Source organism: Gossypium arboreum, chromosome 11 (genome assembly GCF_025698485.1).
Source record: "Gossypium arboreum isolate Shixiya-1 chromosome 11, ASM2569848v2, whole genome shotgun sequence".
NCBI classification, from domain to species: Eukaryota; Viridiplantae; Streptophyta; class Magnoliopsida; order Malvales; family Malvaceae; genus Gossypium; species Gossypium arboreum.
In genome coordinates, this window is record NC_069080.1 from 18113340 (window position 1) to 18137261 (window position 23922).

The 23922-nt window shown below is 32.5% G+C and overlaps 2 protein-coding genes across 2 annotated transcripts; both read left to right on the plus strand.

The window, feature by feature from the left end:
- The first annotated feature begins 429 nt into the window (after window positions 1-429).
- Window positions 430-1861, plus strand: LOC108471622 (photosystem I chlorophyll a/b-binding protein 3-1, chloroplastic). Its single transcript, XM_017773215.2, has 3 exons — window positions 430-777; window positions 870-931; window positions 1008-1861. The coding sequence occupies exons 1-3, from the start codon at window positions 637-639 to the stop codon at window positions 1621-1623; spliced, it is 819 nt and encodes a 272-aa protein (XP_017628704.2). The 5' UTR covers window positions 430-636; the 3' UTR covers window positions 1624-1861.
- Window positions 1862-18006: 16145 nt separating this feature from the next.
- LOC108473942 (transmembrane 9 superfamily member 12-like) lies at window positions 18007-21018 on the plus strand. The gene is made up of 2 exons (XM_017775773.2): window positions 18007-18326; window positions 18662-21018. Exon 2 carries the CDS (start codon window positions 18737-18739, stop codon window positions 20714-20716), a length of 1980 nt encoding a protein of 659 aa, XP_017631262.1. The 5' UTR covers window positions 18007-18326; window positions 18662-18736; the 3' UTR covers window positions 20717-21018.
- The last annotated feature ends 2904 nt before the right edge of the window (window positions 21019-23922 follow it).

Consider the following 23922-nt stretch of genomic DNA (forward strand, 5'->3'; position numbering starts at 1 on the left):
GTTTTGATAGAAAATATTTTTATAATTTTAATTATTGATTTGATGTTTTAAAATCAAAATAATTGAAAGATTTAATTTCTAAGATTAAAATTTAAATTTTATCAAAGAAACTAACAACATATTTTAACGTATCTGATACAAGCGTATTAGAGAGTTCCTAATTATGAAACCAAGCAAATTCCATTTTCAACAAAAAAAATAAATAAATAAGACGATTTTTTTTTAAAAAAAGGGCATTTTCCCTCGTGGAAGATACCGCTTAATGTTTATCTCAGAAAATCCAGATTTTTTTGTTGAGACCTGAGTGAGAAACTCAACCAGGGAAAGAGCAATGGTGGAGAGCCAGCCAAGTGGCACTTAAGTTTCATCTGTCAGCTACACCCACATCATCTCTTATCAACTTAATCAAACCACATATTACGTGTACAATCCTTGTTGGACACCCAGATCCCAACCTAATCTCAACTATGACTCAGGCTATCATTTCATCCCTCCACCAGGATTTTTAGGCCCCCCAAGTAGTGGCTTAGATTGACCCTTATTTCCTGCCTTAGTTTCATTGAAGGCGGGACTCTCAGACTACTCTTTCGAACCAGCTCCACCATCACCCCCAAAAAACAAAGCAAATTGTAGAAGATGGCAACACAAGCACTTGTATCATCGTCTCTTACCTACTCAGTGGAGACTGCAAGGCAGATTCTTGGAGCTAAACGACAAATTGGGTCTTCAAGGAAAGGATCCTTTGTTGTTAAGGCAGCTTCGACTCCACCCGTTAAGGTCTCATTCTAACCATGATCTACTATTGTTTTATGTTTTGGTTGTTGGGATTACGTTCTGATGATGAATTTTGTTAATGTGGCATTTTTCAGCAAGGAGCTGATAGACCTTTATGGTTTGCATCTAAACAAAGCCTTTCATACTTGGATGGCAGGTAAATGTTAACAGATGCAATCATACATGCAATTTGGGGCCATCTCTATGAGTGATCTGATTTTTCTGTTTAACAGCCTTCCAGGTGATTATGGATTTGACCCCTTGGGACTCTCAGACCCTGAAGGTCCAGGAGGGTTCATCGAGCCTAAATGGCTAGCCTACGGTGAGATCATCAACGGGCGTTATGCTATGTTGGGTGCAGTAGGTGCGATTGCCCCTGAAATACTTGGGAAGGCCGGTCTTATCCCAGCAGAAACAGCCCTCCCTTGGTTTAGAACTGGTGTGATCCCACCAGCAGGGACATACAACTATTGGGCAGACCCTTACACTTTGTTTGTGTTCGAGATGGCACTCATGGGATTTGCAGAGCACAGAAGGTTCCAAGACTGGGCCAAACCAGGTTCGATGGGGAAACAATATTTCTTGGGGTTCGAGAAGTACCTTGGAGGGTCTGGTGAGCCGGCATACCCTGGAGGACCACTGTTTAACCCACTTGGTTTTGGGAAAGATGAGAAGTCATTGAAGGATTTGAAGCTGAAAGAAGTGAAGAATGGGAGATTGGCAATGTTGGCAATCTTGGGTTACTTCATACAAGGGCTCGTGACAGGTGTAGGACCATACCAGAACCTGTTGGATCACTTGGCTGACCCTTTCAATAACAATGTCTTGACTAACCTCAAGTTCCATTAGATGAAAGTGCCTATATTTGTTCCATGGAACTACCCCCCCCCCCTCCGGCTAAAAGCTCCATTGCCAAATCCCTTTCTGCTCCTTTCTTGATCTCAGTAAAACATGTGTAAATTTATTCTGTAATCTGCGAGAAAGAACTGAAATAGACTTTGTTAATGCCACTGTAATATCATGAGTTTCTTTTTCATCTCTGTTGCTGAATGATATATATAATGCATATATACACCTATATCTCAAACTCTGTATCTCATCACATGATTAATTGTGTTCCAGTTCTTTAAGTTTAATTTACTTGTAAATCTAAAATCACCTCTGTAGCACAAGCAATGTCAAGCCAGTTGCAGTAAGTGGCATATCGTAAGTTACCCATGATGCTTGCTTATCTTTTTGTTACACATCCTAATATTTTTTTCATTAAATAAATATAATTTTAGATCACTTTGAGAGCACAAGGCTTCACAATCGAAAAGTTTATATGTTTTAAAAAAAAAAATCAACATAATGAAATTTGTCTATAAAATTATCATTTGAAATTTTTGTGAACCCGATGCCGAGAATTACATTTACTTATCTTATATCCTTCATGTAAAAATGATTAATTAGTAGCATTGTGATAATATTAACAATCTCCAGATTATTAACTTATATCTTAATGTGGTTTTGAAACAATTAGATAGTTATCAAAGAAGTCATCAAGAATTCATCTCATCGTTTATGACTTATTTTCAAGAAAAATGTGTTTATATGAAAGATGATATCTAATAATTTAATTATAAAATTATTATTTAGGTCTACAAATTTGTATACCTTACTTGTCAAGGCATAACCTAGACACCTAGAGTCTTTTATATCAAGTTTTGGTTTTCTAAGATTTGGAAACCTAATCAAGGCAAAACAACTCTCGACTTTAAAATAACTCAAATTTAGTTTATAACTTTTTCTGTAATGGCCCAAGATTTACGGACACCGAAAAAAAATAATATTGAGCCTCCGTCTTAATAAATCGAATTAGTAAATAATTATTAGGAGTAGTTATAAGTCTAGTAGTGAGCTTAATTAGGTTTTAATTAGGTGAATTTAACTTAATTAATAGTAATTAAAAAAAGACTAAATTGAATTAGGGAAAAAATCTAATTATAGATTAATAGGAAATAACAAGGACCAAATAGGCTACTAAGCCTATTTGGGAAGATGAACTGTAAAATGGAGTAAAAATCTAAGATTTTTACTTAAACAATGATTATATAAATATTTAATTTAGTTATAAAATTTTATTAAATCGATTTAAAATAATTAGATTTTTATATGATAAGTATAGTATGATTTTGACAAGTGAATGGTGATAAAATATGCAAATGTAATAATAATATGTATATAATTGTAACATAAATATTAATTACTTTTTATTTAAGTAAATAGATATTTCTTAAATTAATATTATTGTTATTATTATTATTATTATCAAATAAATTGAATTATGACAAATGCAGGTTGGAGATAAAATACATGTGTAATAATATGTATAATACAATTGTAATACATGTATTGTTTATTAAAATAGATATTTATTATTTATTTATTGTTATTAAGTAAAATATATTTATTAAATAAATAATTTTATATAAGATTTTATATGACAAACTAATTAAAAGGTGATAAATATAATATAAATATTTGTTAATAAAAGATATTTTATAATAATAATTATTATTTTATAATAATTATTATTAATTAGTATATATATATATATATGAAAGAAATGAAACAAAGAAAAAAAGAAACAGCAGGAAAAGAAAGAAAGAAAAGAAAAGGAAAAACTAAGGGTTTAAGGTTAAAGCTTTGATTGGTAAGTTAATTAAGCCTTTTTTACTTAATTTTTATGTTTTAGAAGCTTTAAAACAAAGTTTTGTTGAAATAAAGTTGAGGTTTTGGAAGTTCATAGGTTTTTAAGCATGGTTCATGTTGAACAAATTGTTGAATTAGGGATTTAATTGAATGAATTTCAAGTTAGAATTGATTAAGGGATTAAATTGTAAAAGAAGTTATAAGTTTTATGTTAGAGGGGCTAAATTGAAAGAAACTTGAGATTAAGGTTTTACTATGAATATTTGATGGTTAGGGTGAATATGATAGGAAATTGAATAGAAATGAAGTATGAATTGAGTTAAAAAAGTAAATGAGTTAATTAGGATCAAATTGAAATCAAGGTTTGAATTAAATAGAAATTCAATTATTTATTGTGAATTAGTGATGTATTAATAGTATAAATTATTTTAATTTTCATAGCTAACAAGGAACCCAAGGCATCGGCATTGAAAGGAAAGGAAAAAGTTATCGAGGAGTAACTGAATAAATCCGGGTTTGTATTACCATAATTTAAATTATTTACTATTAATTGTTATATATAAATTATGTACTTGGTAAGTGAATATGAGGTAAGTGACTTTATTGAATGAATTTGGGAAAATAGAATTGAACGATGAATATGTGTTGATATTGTATTATATTTTGAATTGTATGTGAATGGATATTAATAGTATATTTGAATTGATTTGAATGATTTGTGATTAAAATTGAAAGTGAAAGTGAAATTGAAATTGAAAGTGGTATGAATTGTGAATTGAAAATCCCTATTAACTAGTCGGGCTAAGTCAGATATAGTTGGCATGTCATAGGATTGGAAGTGTTTAGGGATGCTTCGACCTCGAGTTGATGATACACTGGGTGTCATTATATTACTTCGGATTGATTCGATGAGGTACTGGGTATCAACTTACTTCGACTAGGCCGATGAGACACTGGGTGTCAACTATTACTTCGAACTATCCGATGAGGCACTGGGTGCCATACTAGAGTGTTTGGTTGGATCTGTGTATCCGCCAAAGTCCGAGTCTGTTAATAGGGGTAATTAAAGGAAAGGTTAAATTGAATAAAATGAATTGATTCAGCCATTGAAAGAAATGTGAAAATGGAACATGAATTTAAAAAAAATGTGATTTGAATGTGGGTATAAAAATAGAAAGCATGAACTAATGGTTCATGAGATGGATAATGGCTCAATATAAATGTATATGATTTCAATTGTTGATTAACTAAATTGAATTGTATGAATATATTGAGAATGACAAGTTTATGTTTGAATTGGTCTAGTAAAAATAAATAAATAAATAAATAAATAAAGTTATATGATTTAATGATATGATTATTATGTTTATAATTTGAATTATGATAATACCACTGAGTATAAAAATACTCAGCGTACGGTTGTTTTCGTGCGCAAGTTAATAGGTGTTCAGAGTCTCGGTTCAGCATCTAGGCAATCCCGACTCCAGTGCAAAACTCGGTGATGTATTCTTCTTTTGGTAAAAGTGGCATGTGCATAGGTGTTATTTTCGTCACTTTAAAATGCTATATGATTTTTTTTGTAAAGAATAGTATTTGGTATTTTGGTGTTTAAACTAATGAAATGGTATGAAAATTTATATGATATACATGGTATAATTGGTGCTAAATTTAGAACGGAATGAATGAAATTTTAATTTAATTATTAATGGTAATATAAATGTTCATAGAGTAAATTATTAAATTAATGTTATAGGTATGATTTTAGTACGATTAAACATGAAATTACATTCGTTGAAATATTGGTTTTGGATTGGTTCTGGTTTGAAATTGCAGGGAAGGTTAGATATTTATAAAGGGGTTATATTAAGTTTAAAAAAAATCCTCAAAGCACCCGAACAAGTCCTGATTCCCCTCTAATACGTATTTTGGGCCTTGAGAGTCTAATTAAGGGACTTTATAATTATTTTATAAATATAATATGTTCGATAATTATTTGAATATTAATCGTAAATTGTCCGATTGTCCGGTAATGCCTCGTAACTCTATTTCGACGACGATTTAGGGTTAGGGGGTGTTACATTTCCAAATTTCATAAGATGTTTTCAAGGACTGATTTTGTGGTACTCTATTGAGAATATAATTAGCAATAAAAATTAATTAGCAATAAAAATAAGTTCTCCTATAAATTTTTAAAGGCACTAGTGTTATGGGCCGTGATTCAATGTCTGTGATCATTGTATAAAGAATGTCCTATGGAGGTCAATCTATTAAATAAGACTCATTTGACCTACTTGAACAAGCCCGATTCAAAGAACAAGTGACGAAGCCCATCTACTTGAAGCCTTAGTGGCCCAGTGAAACACTTATAGAAAATTAGAGCTATCTTGGTAAATAGGGAAAGTAATCTTAGAAGATTTGTAATATGATAAGATTTGATTTTGTAATCTTGGGGTTTATGCAAATCCATTAATTGTAGATATGCTTCAATCTTGCCCGTCGATGTAAGGCTAGTTGTACCGTTGGATTTGGGGGAGCTCAACTATAAATAGAGTGACTCCCCTTCATTTATTATCATCCATTGTATTCTATTCTTTGGTTAAAGAATATATTGAAAGCATTTACTCAAACACCTTGTGTGTGTTGTTTTTTTTGTGGCTATTCTGTTTTTTTGAGCTTTCTTTTGTCTTTGAGTTACTTCCACTTTAGTTTTCGGTGCCTTAGAGAATTTCTATCGAACATTCTCACTTTGCGAGAGTTAAGCTGACTTAAGTAGATTTGAAGCGAAGAAATCGCCTAAGACCGCATAGATTACAAGAAGAAAGGTCTAAGCCCCGTGACAATTGGTATCAAAGCTAAGATTGTGAATGCGTCGATCAAGATGACGAAAGAATTTGTCGATCAAATTGAGCCAATATAGACCCACGGAAGGGCTAGGAAAGTAAGTTGATCGAAGGACATGTTATCGTCTTTGGAAGGACAAGTGGTCAATCTTGAGGAGTTAGTAGGGGATATGAGGGAGACACTCAAGGAAATCAAGGGACGCACTGCTGAGGGGCTACATTCATTGGAGGCGCAGCTCAAGGAATTTGTGTTAAAGTTTCTCAATTCCAATGTGGAAAAGATGCAAGGAAGGCTCAATTCTACCGAGCATAAGCTAACAGTAAGGGATGATGCTCTCGAGGCCATGGTGATGGCTTTGAAGGAGGAAACAATGGCCACGACAAGGGCTTTGAACACGAGAATCAAGGAGCTTGAGGAGAGCTTGCCGTGTGTCAAGCCATCATGGGAAAAAGAGTATTGGGTGCAACACTCAATCGTGAGATAGATGTACCAAAGCTGAAAGAGTTTATAGGGACAAGGTCCACAAGAGATGTGAACAACTTCTTATGGGGAATGGAGCAATACTTATGTGCCAAAGGCATCATAGACAATACTACTAAGGTAAACATTGTTGCTATGTATTTCACTAATGTTGATTTGTTATAATAACATCGTAGGTCCACGGATGAGAAGCTTGGATGAACCGTAATTGGGATTTGGGAGGAGTTCCAAATGGAATTCAAGGCACAGTTTTACTCAGATATGCTGAGGACGAGGCTCGAGAAAATTTATGTAGGCTTACGAACGAGGCACAGTTAGGGAGTTTAGTGAACTCATGCTCCAGATTTTCTATTTGAGCGAGGAGGCATTTTTATCCTTCATAGATGGGTTGAAGCTATGGGTGAAGCAAGATTTGCAACATTGAGGAGTCTAAGAACTTACCAAAGCCATGACAGTAGAGAAACCCTTAATTGAACTTGCTTCAAGGAAAGACAAGTTTGGGTCTTCCAAGCCCAATGGAAGGACAATGATAAGGAAGATGAAAAATGACATGGAGAGTATGACAACATAATAGTGGCAACAGTGGCAATGGGAAACCACAAAATAGGAAGTGGAAAACTAACAACAATCTGAAGGAGAAAGGTAAAGAGATAAAATGATTCATTTGCGAAGGTCCGCATATGGTAAGGAATTGTCCCAAGAGATCTTTGTTTTTTGCGATCAAAGGAGATGATGAGTCAAAAGAAACGTCCATAAAGCTTGGTTTGATCATGAAGGGTGTCAAAGCTAAGAGGGCTAAGAGGTATAAGAAGAAACTAGCGGAGTGCTTCTTATGTTGTGGGTTGCATAAGTTGCGAGATTGCCCAGAGTGATCTAAGTTATTTGCAACCAACAGATAAGATAGATCGAAGCCTAAGGAGGATAGGCTATAGTGTTGGAAAAAATCCAGTTTGCAAATGGTTTTCTTGCACAGTGGAAAAATTTTTTTTTGAAAACTGAACTGATTTGTAATATTTATAACAATAAATCAATTATCAAATTTGCACTTGTGTTTTCGACTAGACAAATCATTGTTGTTTATGGTTTTTAACTGAATGCCCTTCTCAACTATTCTCGTACCAAATGGCCAAAAGGACTGATTAGACATATGTGATTAGGGTTCAAATGGCTTCTAATTAAGTTCCAACTTTTCGCCTATTAATTATAAACTCATTTAGTTACAAAGTCATTCCACTATAGTATCACGACTGAGCTCTTATCCAATGACCTTGTCATAAGTGTATTACCATCACAAGATATCCTTAATCTCTTTGAGATAATATTCGTTCTCCCAATATAATCATATTTTATCTCATGGTAACCATTACACCCTCCTTCATGAAAAGTCAATTATTATCAAGTAGTAATTAAGTCATTCATCACAAAGACGAATGACACATGGTCACGTTTACTTTTCATCAACCATGTAATGCTAATAAGATGATATCATTTACCCATATTTTAGGCTATGAATTCCATTGTTGTGAATGACGTTACATACTGTAGAAGCCGTCGAGCTAACACACTAGCTTTCGTTTTCTTATCTATTTGAACTCAAGTTTGTACTTACACCAAAATATATGAGTCACACATACATAATCTGTCATCCACTCAGGATTTCGGTATGTTACATTGTAAATGTCACAAGTGAATAAATCCATAAACAAATTTAGGATCTATTTTTCTTTGGTCCAATCAGTCACATCTATGTCCCTATCTTTTGGGAGTCATCAGCTCTGATGCCCAAGACAAAGCATCTTCCTTAATTGGACTTGATAGACAGTATATTAGTCTTTTAATCAATTTTCTCATTTTCGATTAGACTAATGGCATGTTTAGGATTGTCTACTAATATAAGTTATCTTTTTGTATTACGATTCGACTGCACAATACCACTTAGTATTACTTAAACATTAGACAACCAATGAGGTCATATTTGTTTATATTTTGCTTTGCATGCAAAAAACATGTGAGGACATTATACAAAGTAAATTAATGTAATTCATGAATTATTTTATTAACCAATCTATTCAAAAAAATTACAAGTGTGTATAGACGAAAATACTACACTTAAGGCATCAGATCCAACAGTCAAAATTGGTTAATAAAGATTGAGGCACAGACCAAATCGCTCTCTTGATACAAAAAAATGATAAAAAAAAATTATTACTTGTCATCTCTTAAGATATAACAAGCCTAATCACCCATTATACACCTTACCATTAGAAGAATAAAGCTTTTAAAATCATGAATCTTTCTTCACCAAACAAATTACAACTTTTCAAAAGAAAAACTTAAGCGACTATCATTTTAATAGATATTATCCTAAAATAATTTAAAAGAGAAATTAAAATTTTATTATATTGTCAATATCAAAGTCTAAGATAAATCTCAAATAATTTTATTCCTCTAAGATGAAAAAAAAACTTTTTCAAAGAGTGATTTAAAGTGAAGAATAATCTCACTATTTATATAGAAAGAAAATAAAATAGTGCATTTTTATTTTATTTTATTTTATTTTGGTAAATAGTGTATTTTATTCTTACTAATTAAACTTAAAACAATTATAGAGTAATTGTAAGTCTCAACAATAAATGATGATACTTAAAAGGAAATCCATCAAATAATTGGTAAACCCATTTTATAAATTCACGAGAGACATTTCGATAATTTTCTATTTTCCTCGATTTTTCAACAATCTTGATCTAAATTAATAATTTAATTCAATTTATTAATTTAGATAATAAAATATTCATTTCACTTAATTTTATCATTTTGATATTTTTATAAAATTGTCCCTAAAGTTTTACTTTTATTCAATTTAGTCCCCGAGTCTAAAACTAGCAAATTAACCACTTTAATGTAACCCATGCTAACTAAATATTCATATATATCTTCCTCCTCCTCCTCCTCCTCCTCTCCATTCCATATCCTTAATGTATATATAATTCCACTATTTTCTCATATGTTCATATCAAGCTGTCCACTTGAGTCATAGTAACTAAATTATTTATATCTTGAGCTAAAAAACTCTAAATTAAGAAACACTTGATGTTTCTGAAACTAGAATCAAATATCTTTCTACCATAAAATTTTAAGAATTTATAATTCAGCCAATAAGTACAATAAAATCTTCAAACTTACCCCTATTCTGTTGTTTAACAGTTTCGACCTTTCCTTACAAAAAATTAATTATCTTTTAGCACAGAACTTGGATGATGTTTCTGTTTGTTTCTCTTGAAAATAGGCTCATTAAGGATTTAAAAATATAAATTTAAGTCCCTAATTATTTTTCTCCAATTTTTTATGATTTTCCAAAGTCAAAACAGAGGAACCCAAAATTATTCTGACCTTGTCTCATAAAATTTATTATATCTCACAATTTACAATTTCATTGCTTACACTGTTTCTTCTATGAAAAACTAGACTCAATAAAATTTAATTTCATATTTTATTCAACCTCTAATTTGATTTTCACAATTTTTGGTGATTTTTCAAAATTTAACTACTGCTGTTGTCCAAAACTATTTTAGTGCAACATATTGATGACCAAATTTATAACAACCTTATTTCCATTCTTTACAATATTTCCCATCATTTTCTCTTATTTCCCTTCACTAATATATCATGAACATAGAACCTTATATAAGAAAACTCCACCTTAACATCATTTTCATGCTTTTGATATTACCTTACATGAGAAACTCTACTTAAAATATATTGAAGTCTTAAGGTTCTTACCTTGTCCTATTGATTTCAATCTTTAACTTAATTTTTCTCTCTCCTCTAGCTTCTATTTCTTGAACCCAACTTGATATTCTAACTCCCCTTAGTCTCCTTAACATTTTTCTCTCTTGGTAGTTATGGAAATTCTTTTGATTTCTAGGTGAAAATGGTGAATTTTTGGTGGAAGGACTAAATTGTAAATAAAGCAAAACTTTCTTTCTTCTCTTCCCTTCTAACGTGAAATACATGGAAAGATGATGGATGATGTGTGTGTGTGTGTGTGTTTTTTTTTTCTACACACACACATATATATACTAAATAAAATAATAAAATAATCATCAATATCTTATTAAAATATTAATAAAATAATATTTATCTAATTAATTAATTTAAAATATCATCAACATAATAATTACATTCTAAAATTCTCTCTTACTAATTGACCATTTTGCCCTTCATAATCTTTTAAAATTCCATCATTGAGTCTTAATTTAGAAAAATTATGATTTAATCCCTCATAATTCTTTACCTATTCGATTTGGTCCTAATTCATCCATTTTCTTTAGTTTCTAGATTATTTCACCCCTAAAATATTTTCACTATTGGTCCTTTAACTTTTTATATTTACACTTTAACCCTTCAAATTTTGAGTATTTACTATTGGGCAATAAAACTCTTTCACTTTTACAATTTAGTCCTTTCTTGAATTTATAATGTAATATATAGTAATATACTTCCCAATGTTGACATAATAAAATTTTCCTTTTTTCACTTTATTTCCATACTTAACTATATCAAGGATAATATCTTACTTTCTTATTGTAGTAATTTTGAGGTATTACAACAAAAGATAGAGATAAAAAAAATTAAACCACAAAAACTCGAAAACAAAGAACCCTCAAAACTTAAACACAAAATTATCTAAATGTGTTATGAGTTCTAATATCTAATGAGTGTTTTTCTCTAAGGTTGTAAAAGAGCCTATTTATAGGCTAAATTCATAAGTCAAAAATAATAAAATAATCTAAACTAATTAGTGTGTGATTGAAACAAGTAAACAGAATTTAACTAAAAGATTATTTCTAAAATTTGACTAAAAATAGGAGTCATATTTAACAAATCTCCACCTTGACTCATATTTCCACAACGCCATCTTTGCCAAAGCTCGCCACGAGCTTATCTTGAACTATGCAAGAAATTAACTGAGTCGAATCTGTGCTTAGAAACTGGAAGACTTCTAGCCTTCAACTTGTACACTGCCAAATCAAAACTAATCCGGGTCTGATTTTCACGAACACAGTGCCCTAACTTTTCAAAACCTGCATCTAAAAGAGAACCTCTCTTTAACGAAATGGTCATACATTTTTCCATCCTATGACCAAGTTGCCTCCACTCCAAACGAGTTGACTTCGACTCTGTAACGGACGAGGGACGTCTGATTTCACCAGTCACTGTAGAACCTTCCAGAATATAAAGACTGTCAATTCTTTTACCTTTTAATAAAACGAGAGTTCCATAAGATACTTTAATGCCGTTCGATTCCATATTGATTCAGCTTCCTTTCAAGTCTAAAATACTTAAGGAAATGAGATTCTTTCGTAAATCAGGTACATACCTGACATCTGAGAGTCTCTTAATCGTCTTATCGTGTATCCTAATTTTAACAGTACCAATACCAATTACCTTACTAGATGAATCGTTTCTCATGCGCACAACTCCACCTTCAACCGAACTGTATGTGGAGAACCATTCTCTATTGGGACACATGTGGAAAAAACATCCCGAATCTAGGATCCACTCAGACGTGAGCTTGGAGTTATCGCTCGTTGACACTAACAAGAAATCATCACGCTTTCATTGGCCAAATTAGTACCAGCTACATCTTTCTCGTTACTCTCAGCAGCTCTTTTATTTCGCAGTTTATAACAATCTGCTTTAACGTGACCTAACTTTTTACAATAGCGACACCTTTTATCTCGTTTCTTTGATGCTATCAAAACGGAAGCTTGCTTATCTGCCTTGCTATCCAAATGAAGCTCATTGTCAGGTTTGTCTCTACTCAACAAATGACCTTTCACATCTTCGAACGAGAGTTTGTCTCTGCCATAAATCAGGGTCTCCCTGAAAGACTTGTATAAACGGGGTAAAGAGCACAATAATAGCATATCTTGATCTTCATAATCAATATGAAATCATTTAAAAGAGTAATGAATTGACAGTGTGATCTCTAAAAAGCTCATATTCATTCATGCGAAACGTAAATAGATGTTGTTTCAACAGTAAACGGTTAACCAAAGACTTAGTCATATAAAGAGTTTCTAACATTTTCCACAAGACAGATGAGGTCTTCTCCATCAATACCTCTTGCAATACCGTATTCGCGAGGCACAACTGGATTGCAGACAAAGCCTTTTCATCAAGCTCTTACTATTCTGTTTTATTTAGATTCTCAGGCTTCTTCCCGATAACAACCTTTTTCAAACCATATTGAACTAGAATTGCCATCATCCGAACTTGCCACAAATTGAAATTTGTCTCACCATCGAACTTCTCAATTTCAAATCTTGTTGCTACCATATCTGAATGGGCTGATCTATGAAAATTAGACTAGTTCTGATACCACTTGTTAGGATCGACCCGATTAAGCAACGAATAAGTAAAAATAGTAGAAGAAATTGATAAATTGAACACCCAAATTTAACGTGGAAAAACTCCTCCAAAGAGGATAAAAAACCACAGGCAAAGATAATTTTACTATAATGGCAAAAGAAACGAAGAGTACAAAAGATGAAGATAAAAAAAAAAACTAAACCTCGAAAACCTGAAAACAAAGAACCCTTAAAATGTAAACACAAAATTCTCTAAATGTGTTATGAGTTCTAATATCTAATGGGTGTTTTTTTTTAAGGTTGTAAAAGAGCCTATTTATATGCTAAATTCATAGGTTAAATAATAATAAAATAATCTAAACTAATCAGTGTTTGATTGAAACAAGTAAACAGAGTTTAATTGAAAGATTATTTCTCATTTGACTGAAAATAGGAGTCATATTTAGCCACCCATATTTTGGGCTATGAATTCCACTGTTGTGAATGACGCTACATACTGTAGAAGCCGTAAAGCCAACACACTAGCTTTCGGTTTGTAATACCCCATACCCGTACCTGAGACCGGGATAGGATACAAGGCATTACCGAAATTTTCAGAATAATTTCAATTAATTTATATTATTTAGTATTTCATTTTCATGTTTCATATAACATCTTTTTCATATATTCAATTCAAAATATCATATAAAATACGATACAATACTTAAATTTTTATATTTACATGCTCATTCAGGGTATCCGAACCTACCTGACTAAATTGCAGAAATACCAAGATTTAGGGGCATATTGGTAATTTACCATTTTCCCAAATTTCACCCAATCTTAAATTGATAATTTCATTCAATTTATTAATTTAGATAATAAAACAATTTATTCCCTTCAATTTAGTCATTTTTGACATTTTTACAAAATTGCCCACTTTTATTCAATTTAGTCCATGAGCTTAAAACATGCAAATTAGCCATGCTAACTGAATATTCATATATATATTTTTTTCTCCTCCTCCTCTCCATTCTACATCCTTAATGTATATAACATTCTTGTAAGTACGATTTCACAATTTACTTATTAATGCTCACATCAATCTGTTCACACGAGTCATAGTCACTCAATTATTTATAATTCGAGCTACAGAGCTCGAAATTAAGATCCGTAAATTTTCCCTAAAACTAGACTCACATATCATTCCACTATAAAATTTTGAGAATTTTTGGTTTAGCAAATTAGTACAGTTTATTCATTTAAGTTTCCCCTGTTTCACTATCCAACAGTTTTGACCTCTCTTCACTAAAAATTAATTATATCATAGTACAAAACTCGGATAATGTTCCCATTGATTTCTATTGAAAATAGACTCATTAAGGATTCTAATCATATAAATTTGAGACTATAATTAATTTTCTCCAATTTTTTGTGATTTTCCAAAGTCAAAACAGGGGAACCCGAATTCATTCTAACATTGTCTCACAAAATTCAATATATCTCATAATTTACAAATCTATTGCTTACATCGTTTCTTCTATGAAAAACTAGACTCAATAAGCTTTAATTTTATATTTTATTCATCTTCTAATTCGATTTTTACAATTTATGGTGATTTTTCAAATTTAGTCTACTTCTGCTGTCTAATATTGTTTTAGTTCAAGATGTTTATTACCATTTTTCCTCTAAATTTCAAAGGTCATATAATTCAGTCCTTGCTCAATTAGCCCATCTATTAAGCTAATTTTTCTCAATTAACATTTTATTCCATCATTATAAACTATTACACAACCTTTGAAAATCATCATTTTAACACTAAACCTTAATTCACAACTTTTTCACAATTAGGTCCTAAAATCAATTTCTATTGAAATTACTTGATAAAATCATCAAACAACAAAATCAAAGCTTCAAATTCATTTTATTTCATCATAAACAGCCAAAATTTATCATTGATATCTTTTAATTTTGTTCATAAAATAAAAAACTAATGAATTAAATACTTGGACCTAATTGTAAAAGTCACAAAAACATAAAAATCTCAAAGAAAAGGGTAAGAATTGAACTCACATATGTCAAAGTATGAAAAACCAGCAGCTTTCAGACCTCCGATGGCGTTTTTGCTGAAGAAAAATGATGATATCTCTAGATTTTTCAAATTTGTCTTGTTTTATATGTTTAATTTGCAAAATTTCCCATTTTGCCCTTGTTTCTCGTTGTCTTTTTTGCTGATTTTCTTGCCCAACCGTCCAGCCCATACAATTTGGGTCCAATTCCTTTTAAATCCCTCCTTTTTAATCACTTAAACTATTTAATCACAATTTAATAAATTTTGCACTATTTTCAATTTAGTTCTTTTTAATTAATTGACTAACCAAACGTTAAAATTTTCTAACGAAACTTTAATACTAACTTAATAACACTCCATAAGTATTTATAAAAATATTTATGGCTCGGTTTATGAATCTGAGGTCTCGATACCTCGTTTTCAACCAAATTTACCTGATTAATTCTTTTAAAATCTCAAAATTCACTAATTAAAAACAATTCTTTTAAGTTCGCACTTGGCTATAATTATTATTTGTTAAAATTTCTAAACATACTCGTCGAATTTAGTAATCTCGAATCACTGTTTCCGATACCACTGAAAAATTTGGCTGTTACACGGTTCCTTATCTATTTGAACTCAAGTTTGTACTTTCATCAAAATATATGAGTCATACACACATAATCTATCATCCACTCAGGATTTCGGTATGTTACACTATAAACGTCACAAGTGAATAAATCCATAAACGAATTTAGGATCTATTCTTCTTGGGTCTAGTTAGTCACATCTATGTCCCTATCTTTTGGGAGTCATCGGTTCCGATGTCCAAGACAAAGCATCTTCCTTAATTGGACTTGATAGACGGTATATTAGTCTTTTAATCAATTTCTTCATTTTCAATTAGACTAATGGCATGTTTAGATTTGTCTACTAATATAAGTTATCTTTTTGTATTACGATTCGACCGCATAATACCACTTAGTATTAGTTAAACATTAGATAACCAATTAGGCAATATTTGCTTCTATTTTGTTTTGCATGCAAAAACCAGGTGAGGACATTATACAAAGTATATTAATGTAATTCATGAATTATTTCATTAATCAATCTATTCAAAAAAATTACAAGTGTGTATAGATGAAAATACTACACTTAAGGTATGAGATCCAACAGTCAAAATTGGATGACAAAGATTGAGGCATAGACCAAATCGCTCTCTTGATACAAAAAAATGATAAAAAAAATTTTTATTACTTGTCATCTCTTAAGATATAACAAGCTTAGTCACCCATTATACACCTTACCATTAGAAGAATGAAGCCTTTAAAATCATGAAACTTTCTTCACCAAACAAATTACAACTTTTCAAAAGAAAAACTCAAACGACTATCATTTTAATATATATTATCGTAAAATAATTTAAAAGAGAAATTAAAATTTTATTATATTCTCAATATTAGAGTTTAATATAAATCTCAAATAATTTTATTCTTACAGAATGAAAAAAACTTTTTCAAAGAGTGATTTAAAGTGAAGAATAATCTCACTATTTATATAGAAAGAAAATAAAATAGTGAATTTTATTTTATTTTATTTTGGTAAATAGTGCATTTTATTCTTAATAATTAAACTTAAAACAATTATAGAATAATTGTAAATCTCAACAATAAATAATGATACTTAAAAGGAAATCCATCAAATAATTGGTAAACCCATTTTATAAATTCACAGAGGCACGTGTGTATATATATATATATATTTTTTTGTTGAGCACTTTAAGCTTTTTTCCCCCAGGTGGTGACAAATGTTTAAAGGCAAACAAATGATGGTATGTCGTAGAGAAAGACAAAGTTTATTTGACAGTTGGCCGACCTTTGAATTGAATTGCATTACAAGGATGTAACTAAACTACTTACTATTTACATTTTAAAATATAGATACCTTTCCATCAAATTTAACATTTTTTTATTCAATAACACTCTTGTTTTAATAATAATTAATGCTAATACATGTGTCATTATTTTATCTCTAGAAGACATGGAACATATAAAGAGGCATGTTACTCTGTTAAATACTAACGTATCATTCATAAGGTAGTTTATATATTAAAAAGTACTAGTTTTTATTAATTTTGAAATAATTTAAAAATATATATAAATTTAATGGTTAAAATATATAAAAATTAAATAGAACATTTAAATGACTTTTTTGATAAAATTAGAGAATTAAAAAAATTATTATACTTAAATAAAATTAATAAAGATGGTTGCGGTTCATCATGAATCAAGACAAAAAGTTGATGTCCTTCGTATGTGTAAAGGAATTAGATGGATAAGGTTAAGGATGGTTGGAGAGAAGAGTTCTAAGTGTCTAAAAGTGGTTTCTTCAACCCCATCCAGGTATTACGATTAGGTTTAAATATAAGAGACAAAGAGAATCCATACATATTAAATTTACTGACAGTAAAATTATAACATTATAGGTTAAAGATGTGACTTTTAGGATAGCCGAATAATCAATGAGCTCAAAACTCCATGTACATCTAGCAAATGCGGCTCAGCGAGGGTATGTCATGGTATTGCCTGATGCTTATGGTTGTAAGATTCATTCGACGAAACATGTGTATGGCTCAAGAACTTCAAAAAAAAAAAAAAAAAAACAAATTTATTGTTAAGAAGGTGCCTTGGTTTTTAGGGTATTTAAATTATAAGTTAACGGTTTAATTATCTTAGTACCAATTAACTCAGTAGTTTATTATATGTATTGATTAAACAATAAAATAAAATATTGTAAACAAATAAAAACGGTAAACTCAACCAAGGCAGATCTAACTGGAGTTACGGTAGTAGCGGTGAAAATTAAAAAGTCGAGTCGACGCCTCTGTTACTCTTATCACAACTTTCATTGGCCAAAATTTTTTTTACTTTGTGTACCCATGACCCTAATCTCCGATTTAATCTGTTGAAAATACTCGCAAGAATCCCGGTAGCTTAAACCATTACCAAGGAAAAGGAAAAGTTAAATCCATAGGCCTCTGCTTCGTTACCACGCGTTTTCCGTGGTGTCCAAGGATCCAATATTTCATCAGTTTCAGTTCCTATCGAACTTCAACCACCCTAGATCTGTCTCAGGTTCTTCTTCCAATCTTCTTTTCTTGTTTATCCATCCTTTTACTTTAATGAGTTTTTGTTTCTATATATGATCTGCCATTTCGTCATCTGTTCAGTAGTGTGATTTTTCTTTATGAACAATTCTTTGAGAAGTTTTTGTTGAAATAGCTATTTTTTTATAAAGTATTTTGCATTTTGCTATAGGGATCTGCTGCTTTTAATGTTTGATGTAATGAAATTATTGTATACGCTGGCATCTGGGGCTTTTTACTTTTTGGTGTTTTGCTATTTTAATTAATGTTAAGTTAGGGATAAATTTGCATGGTAACCGATCGTTGAATATTTCTTTTGTGTAGACTTATTTGTATCTTGGGTGCCTCGGGTTACTGTAGCTTAGGTTCGAGCCGTATACTGCAATATCTGCTATTACGATGGTTTTCCCAGAAAGCAAGATGCCTGGAGTTTGCTGGGTTTTTCTGTTACTGCTTCTGTTTGCTCATATTTGTGATGGGTTTTACCTTCCGGGAAGTTACATGCACACGTATTCGACTGAGGATACTATATTTGCCAAAGTTAATTCCTTGACTTCCATTGAAACCGAGCTCCCTTTTAGTTATTACAGTCTTCCTTACTGCAAGCCTCTTGGTGGAGTAAAGAAAAGTGCCGAGAATCTTGGTGAACTTCTCATGGGAGATCAGATTGATAACTCCCCTTATAGGTTTCGAATGAATGTGAATGAGTCTCTCTATCTTTGCACCACCAGCCTCTTGAATGAGCACGAGGTTAAGCTTTTGAAACAGAGGACTCGTGATTTGTATCAAGTGAATATGATTCTAGACAATTTGCCAGTGATGAGGATTGCAAAACAGAACGGGGTTAACATTCAGTGGACTGGATTCCCGGTTGGTTATTCTCCACCAAACAGTAATGATGATTACATAATCAATCATCTCAAGTTCAAGGTTTTGGTTCACGAGTATGAGGGAAGTGGTGTGGAGATAATTGGAACTGGGGAAGATGGGATGGCTGTGTTTCCCAAAGCTGATAAGAAGAAAGCTTCTGGTTTTGAGATTGTTGGTTTCGAGGTGGTTCCGTGCAGTATTAAATATGATCCAGAAGCCATGACTAAACTTCACATGTATGACAAAGTTTCCTCTGTGAACTGCCCCTTGGGGCTCGACAAGTCGCAGATAATAAGGGAACGAGAAAGGATCTCTTTTACTTACGAGGTTGAATTTGTTAAAAGTGATATTAGATGGCCATCACGGTGGGATGCTTATTTGAAGATGGAAGGTGCACGCGTGCACTGGTTCTCAATTCTAAATTCTCTAATGGTGATCACTTTCCTTGCTGGTATTGTGTTTGTCATCTTCTTGAGGACTGTGAGGAGGGATTTGACAAGGTATGAGGAACTGGACAAAGAAGCTCAAGCACAAATGAATGAGGAGCTTTCTGGGTGGAAGCTTGTTGTAGGAGATGTCTTCAGAGAACCAGATTGTCCAAAGCTTCTCTGCGTGATGATTGGAGATGGAGTTCAGATTATGGGAATGGCAGCTGTCACTATAGTTTTTGCTGCCTTCGGTTTCATGTCACCAGCTTCACGAGGAATGCTACTGACAGGGATGATTATTCTTTATCTTTTCTTGGGTATTGTGGCTGGGTATGTTGCTGTACGTCTCTGGAGAACTCTGAAGGGAACTTCAGAAGGATGGAGGTCTGTTTCGTGGTCCGTTGCGTGCTTCTTTCCTGGAATTGTCTTTGTTATCCTTACGGTATTGAATTTTATTCTGTGGGGCAGTAAAAGTACTGGTGCAATCCCCATTTCCCTGTATTTTGTACTTTTATCTCTCTGGTTCTGCATTTCTGTGCCTCTGACTCTCATTGGAGGATTCATAGGGACCAGAGCTGAAGCTATTCAATATCCTGTAAGAACCAACCAGATTCCTCGGGAGATTCCTGCACGCAAATATCCATCATGGCTTCTTGTTCTTGGTGCTGGGACCCTTCCATTTGGAACCCTTTTCATTGAACTCTTCTTCATCCTATCTAGCATCTGGCTTGGCAGGTTTTATTACGTGTTTGGCTTCTTGCTTATAGTTCTTCTACTACTGATCATCGTTTGTGCCGAAGTGTCAGTGGTCCTTACCTACATGCATCTTTGTGTCGAGGACTGGAGATGGTGGTGGAAGGCTTTCTTTGCTTCGGGTTCAGTATCACTCTATGTGTTCCTCTACTCCATTAATTACTTGGTCTTTGACCTACAAAGTTTGAGTGGTCCTGTGTCAGCTATTCTTTATCTCGGGTACTCAATGATCATGGCGATTGCGATAATGCTGTCAACAGGCACCATTGGCTTCATCACATCATTCTATTTTGTCCATTATCTCTTCTCATCCATCAAGATCGACTAAAAGTTTCATTTGGTGATCTTCATCAACTGGTAGAAAAGACATAGGCATGTAAGAGTATGATATATCGGTGAAGTTGCCATTGGTAGCTAATCATGTTACACTCATCAAAGAGACACTCAAAATCATTCAAAATTATATGTTAATTTTGGTGGTGGTTGAGTGTAGGACCTGAGAGATTTAAAAGTCTGATTAGTAGTTACGAGTTTTTGTTTGGATTACATGTAGGAAGTTGTAGTTTGTTGGACGTTAAATCTTGTATTTTATCTCATATTTTTAATCAAATAGAAACATTTACTTTCTAAGATCACAGCCATGGACCATGGTCCTTTTAATACTTCTTTGGCTCATAAAAAGACCAACCATAATAATGAGGTTAAGAATATACAATTTAATTTCTTTGTTTAAATTTCCTTCATTCTCTCTGGATAGATACGAAGGCTCGCTTGAAATGTAGAAATGTTGAAGCAGAAATGTGTGGGCAAAAATATAGATTTAAAAAATGGTTTAGACAAAAAAAATATTTGTTTTCTAATGGGCGGGTCTTGGTAGATTTTTTTTAGCTTATGCCCAGTCGGGCCCGAATTAGTTGTTTTGATGTTGTTTCACTAATATTTTGTTATTATATTATTATTATTTTGTCGTTATTATTTGGATATTATATATTTTTTGTTTTCTTGTTTGAATACTATATAACATTTATTTTAATGTTTTAGGGTATTTATTTTTTATATTTTTAAAATTTATTTTTATATAAAAAAGTAATCTAAAAAATTTATTACGGGCGGGCCGAGACAAGTTCGAGTTTAGCATTTTTTATTTGGGTCGGGCTCGAGTAAAATTTAAGCTTATTTTTTGGGTTGGGCTTAAAAATTTGCGCTAGCTCGGCCCTAACCTAGCCTGACCCATGATCAGATTTAATTTAGTCTATATATTTTTATTTTTAAGAATTTAGTCCTCTATTTTTAGATTTTAAATTTTAGGTCTAATTATTAACATTTATTTTGTTAAATTTGTTGGTGTGCCATTTTGAAAAAAAAAACTTACTTGATAGCTATGTAATTAAAAATATGTTGTAATAAATTTGAATTCAGTAAAATAATTTTAACTGTGTTAACAATTGAATTTAAATTTTAATATATGTAATACTAAATTCTTAAAAGTAGAACTGAAAAAAGAGAAATGAAAATCCTAATTAAATTTCAAAATTTATTGAGTATACGGAAATTTACGGGTTATTATTTTTTTGGTGACAGAAAAAGTACTTAAACTAATTACAGAGTCTAAATTGTCCCCCCTAGCGGGCAGACCTCATACAATAATAAATCATATGTTCTATGTTGAGCTAGTTTAACCAATCTATCAGCATTCTATTTGTTTTCTCTAGAGATATACCGAATGTGCTGACTAATCCGCGTCAGCGGCTGATGGATTCTACTGATCAAAGCAGAATTAGAACCATTTGAAGGCATCTCCTAAGTAGCTTTAACTACCTCAAGATTATCAATTTGAATTAAAACGTTGTCACAACCACGATCAATTAAGAGAACCGAGCCATCCAAGATGCCCCACAACTCAGCATAAAAAACGGAGCAATTCTCTAAATATCTATTAAAGCCCAAAATCCACTCCCTATCTCGATTTCTCGCTATTCCTTCCGCCGCAACAAATCCAACGTCATTCATGACAGACCCATCCGTATTCAAACATGCTCAATTGCCACCTAAATGAAGACATGATGACATACCTTGCGACGTAATCAATGTGCTCTTATTAAGAGAGACATATTGCCTTGCCCAACTCTACGACATATTGATAATTTCATTAGCATTTCGGGTAACCCCTTGAAAAATGAAGAGATTGCGATTCTTCCAAAGGCACCACGCAATAATCCCAAAAAGACATTGACAGTCCACATCTCCCAAGCACCAATCCTGTTGAATCTGCAAGTTTAAAACAAGTCATTACTGCAAACTGCTTGAATAGAATTCAACTGGAATTAAAAAATCTCAAATATTCCTTGCTACAATACAGTCCCTAAGAACATGGATAACTTCTTTGGAAACATGACCACAAACCCCACAAGTCGAATCATGACCTAAGCCCCTGCGAACCATTTCCTCATTGGTAAGCAATCGATGTTTGAAAACAAGCCAAATGAAAAATCTAACTCATTGGGGCCCTTGAAATTTCCAGGAAATGTGTCACCTTAAATATTTTGATTTGATTTGATTCGTAAAATGAGAAAGTGAATTTGTCATACAACCATTAAAACTCCACTTCTCCTTGATAAACTCAGAAAAATCCGGGTGCTCAACCCATCCTGTCAGAAAACGAAAAGGACGCCCCTTTGGAACATACAATTTAAGCTCCTTTGAGTCATCGTCTTCCTGCTTCAATGCCCTTGAAATCCTAGTAAGCTGCCCCTCACGAATATAATGAATCCGGATTCACCGTCGTGAAGCCTGAAACTGCCAGCTCAATATCAAAATTTCTGGTATTCAAATCTAACTCGGTACTTCAGCATAAAATGATATCATCTACCAAAAAGTTAACAGTACCTCGGGCTTTTGACCCGAAATACATGGTTTTCTTTTAGCTTCATAGATTTTCAATGAGCAGCCAACTTTTGGCGCCATTTATCATTCTCAGCGTATATATCATAAGCAATTCAAGCCACTTTAACAAGGGAAAATACTATTAAGGAAATGCAGCAAGAGTTTCAGACTTAACAGTTATTTCAGTCTTATGCAAGGATGGAAAGCCCTTAGAAACATAAACTGGGTTTTTTCAGTACAGTTTTCTTTTTCTTGAACGGTGCTACGGAAACCTTGAACCTTGTCCTACTTCAACCAATCTTGGAGATCGTTATAGTTAATGCAACCATGAAGATTGTCAAAGTTAAAGCTAGCATCGAGGTTGATTGGTTCATTATCATCCCAATTCAGAAGGGCTTCTATCAGGTCCTCATCTTCTGTCTCACTGCCAGGAAGCACAGGCGAAGTTTCCTGATGTGAACTTGCAGGATAGCTATTTGGAGTCGACAAGCTTTCAGATGCAGGGTAAAGAGAGGTTTGAGGCTGATGTCCGGAAGGAGGTACCTCTTGAAGGCAGGGATTGGCTTGGCCTGTCGGTACATCATATGTAGGAGGACAGGCGTTCTGCTGGTTAACATAAAACTGTGATGATGCCGCCACCGTTCCAAAATC

Coding starts and splice junctions, on each gene's coding strand:
- LOC108471622 (XM_017773215.2), top strand. CDS start 637: ATGGCAACACAAGCACTTGTATCATCGTCTCTTACCTACTCAGTGGAG. Junction 778..869: donor CTTCGACTCCACCCGTTAAG/GTCTCATTCTAA, acceptor GGCATTTTTCAG/CAAGGAGCTGATAGACCTTT. Junction 932..1,007: donor CTTTCATACTTGGATGGCAG/GTAAATGTTAAC, acceptor TCTGTTTAACAG/CCTTCCAGGTGATTATGGAT.
- LOC108473942 (XM_017775773.2), top strand. CDS start 18,737: ATGGTTTTCCCAGAAAGCAAGATGCCTGGAGTTTGCTGGGTTTTTCTG.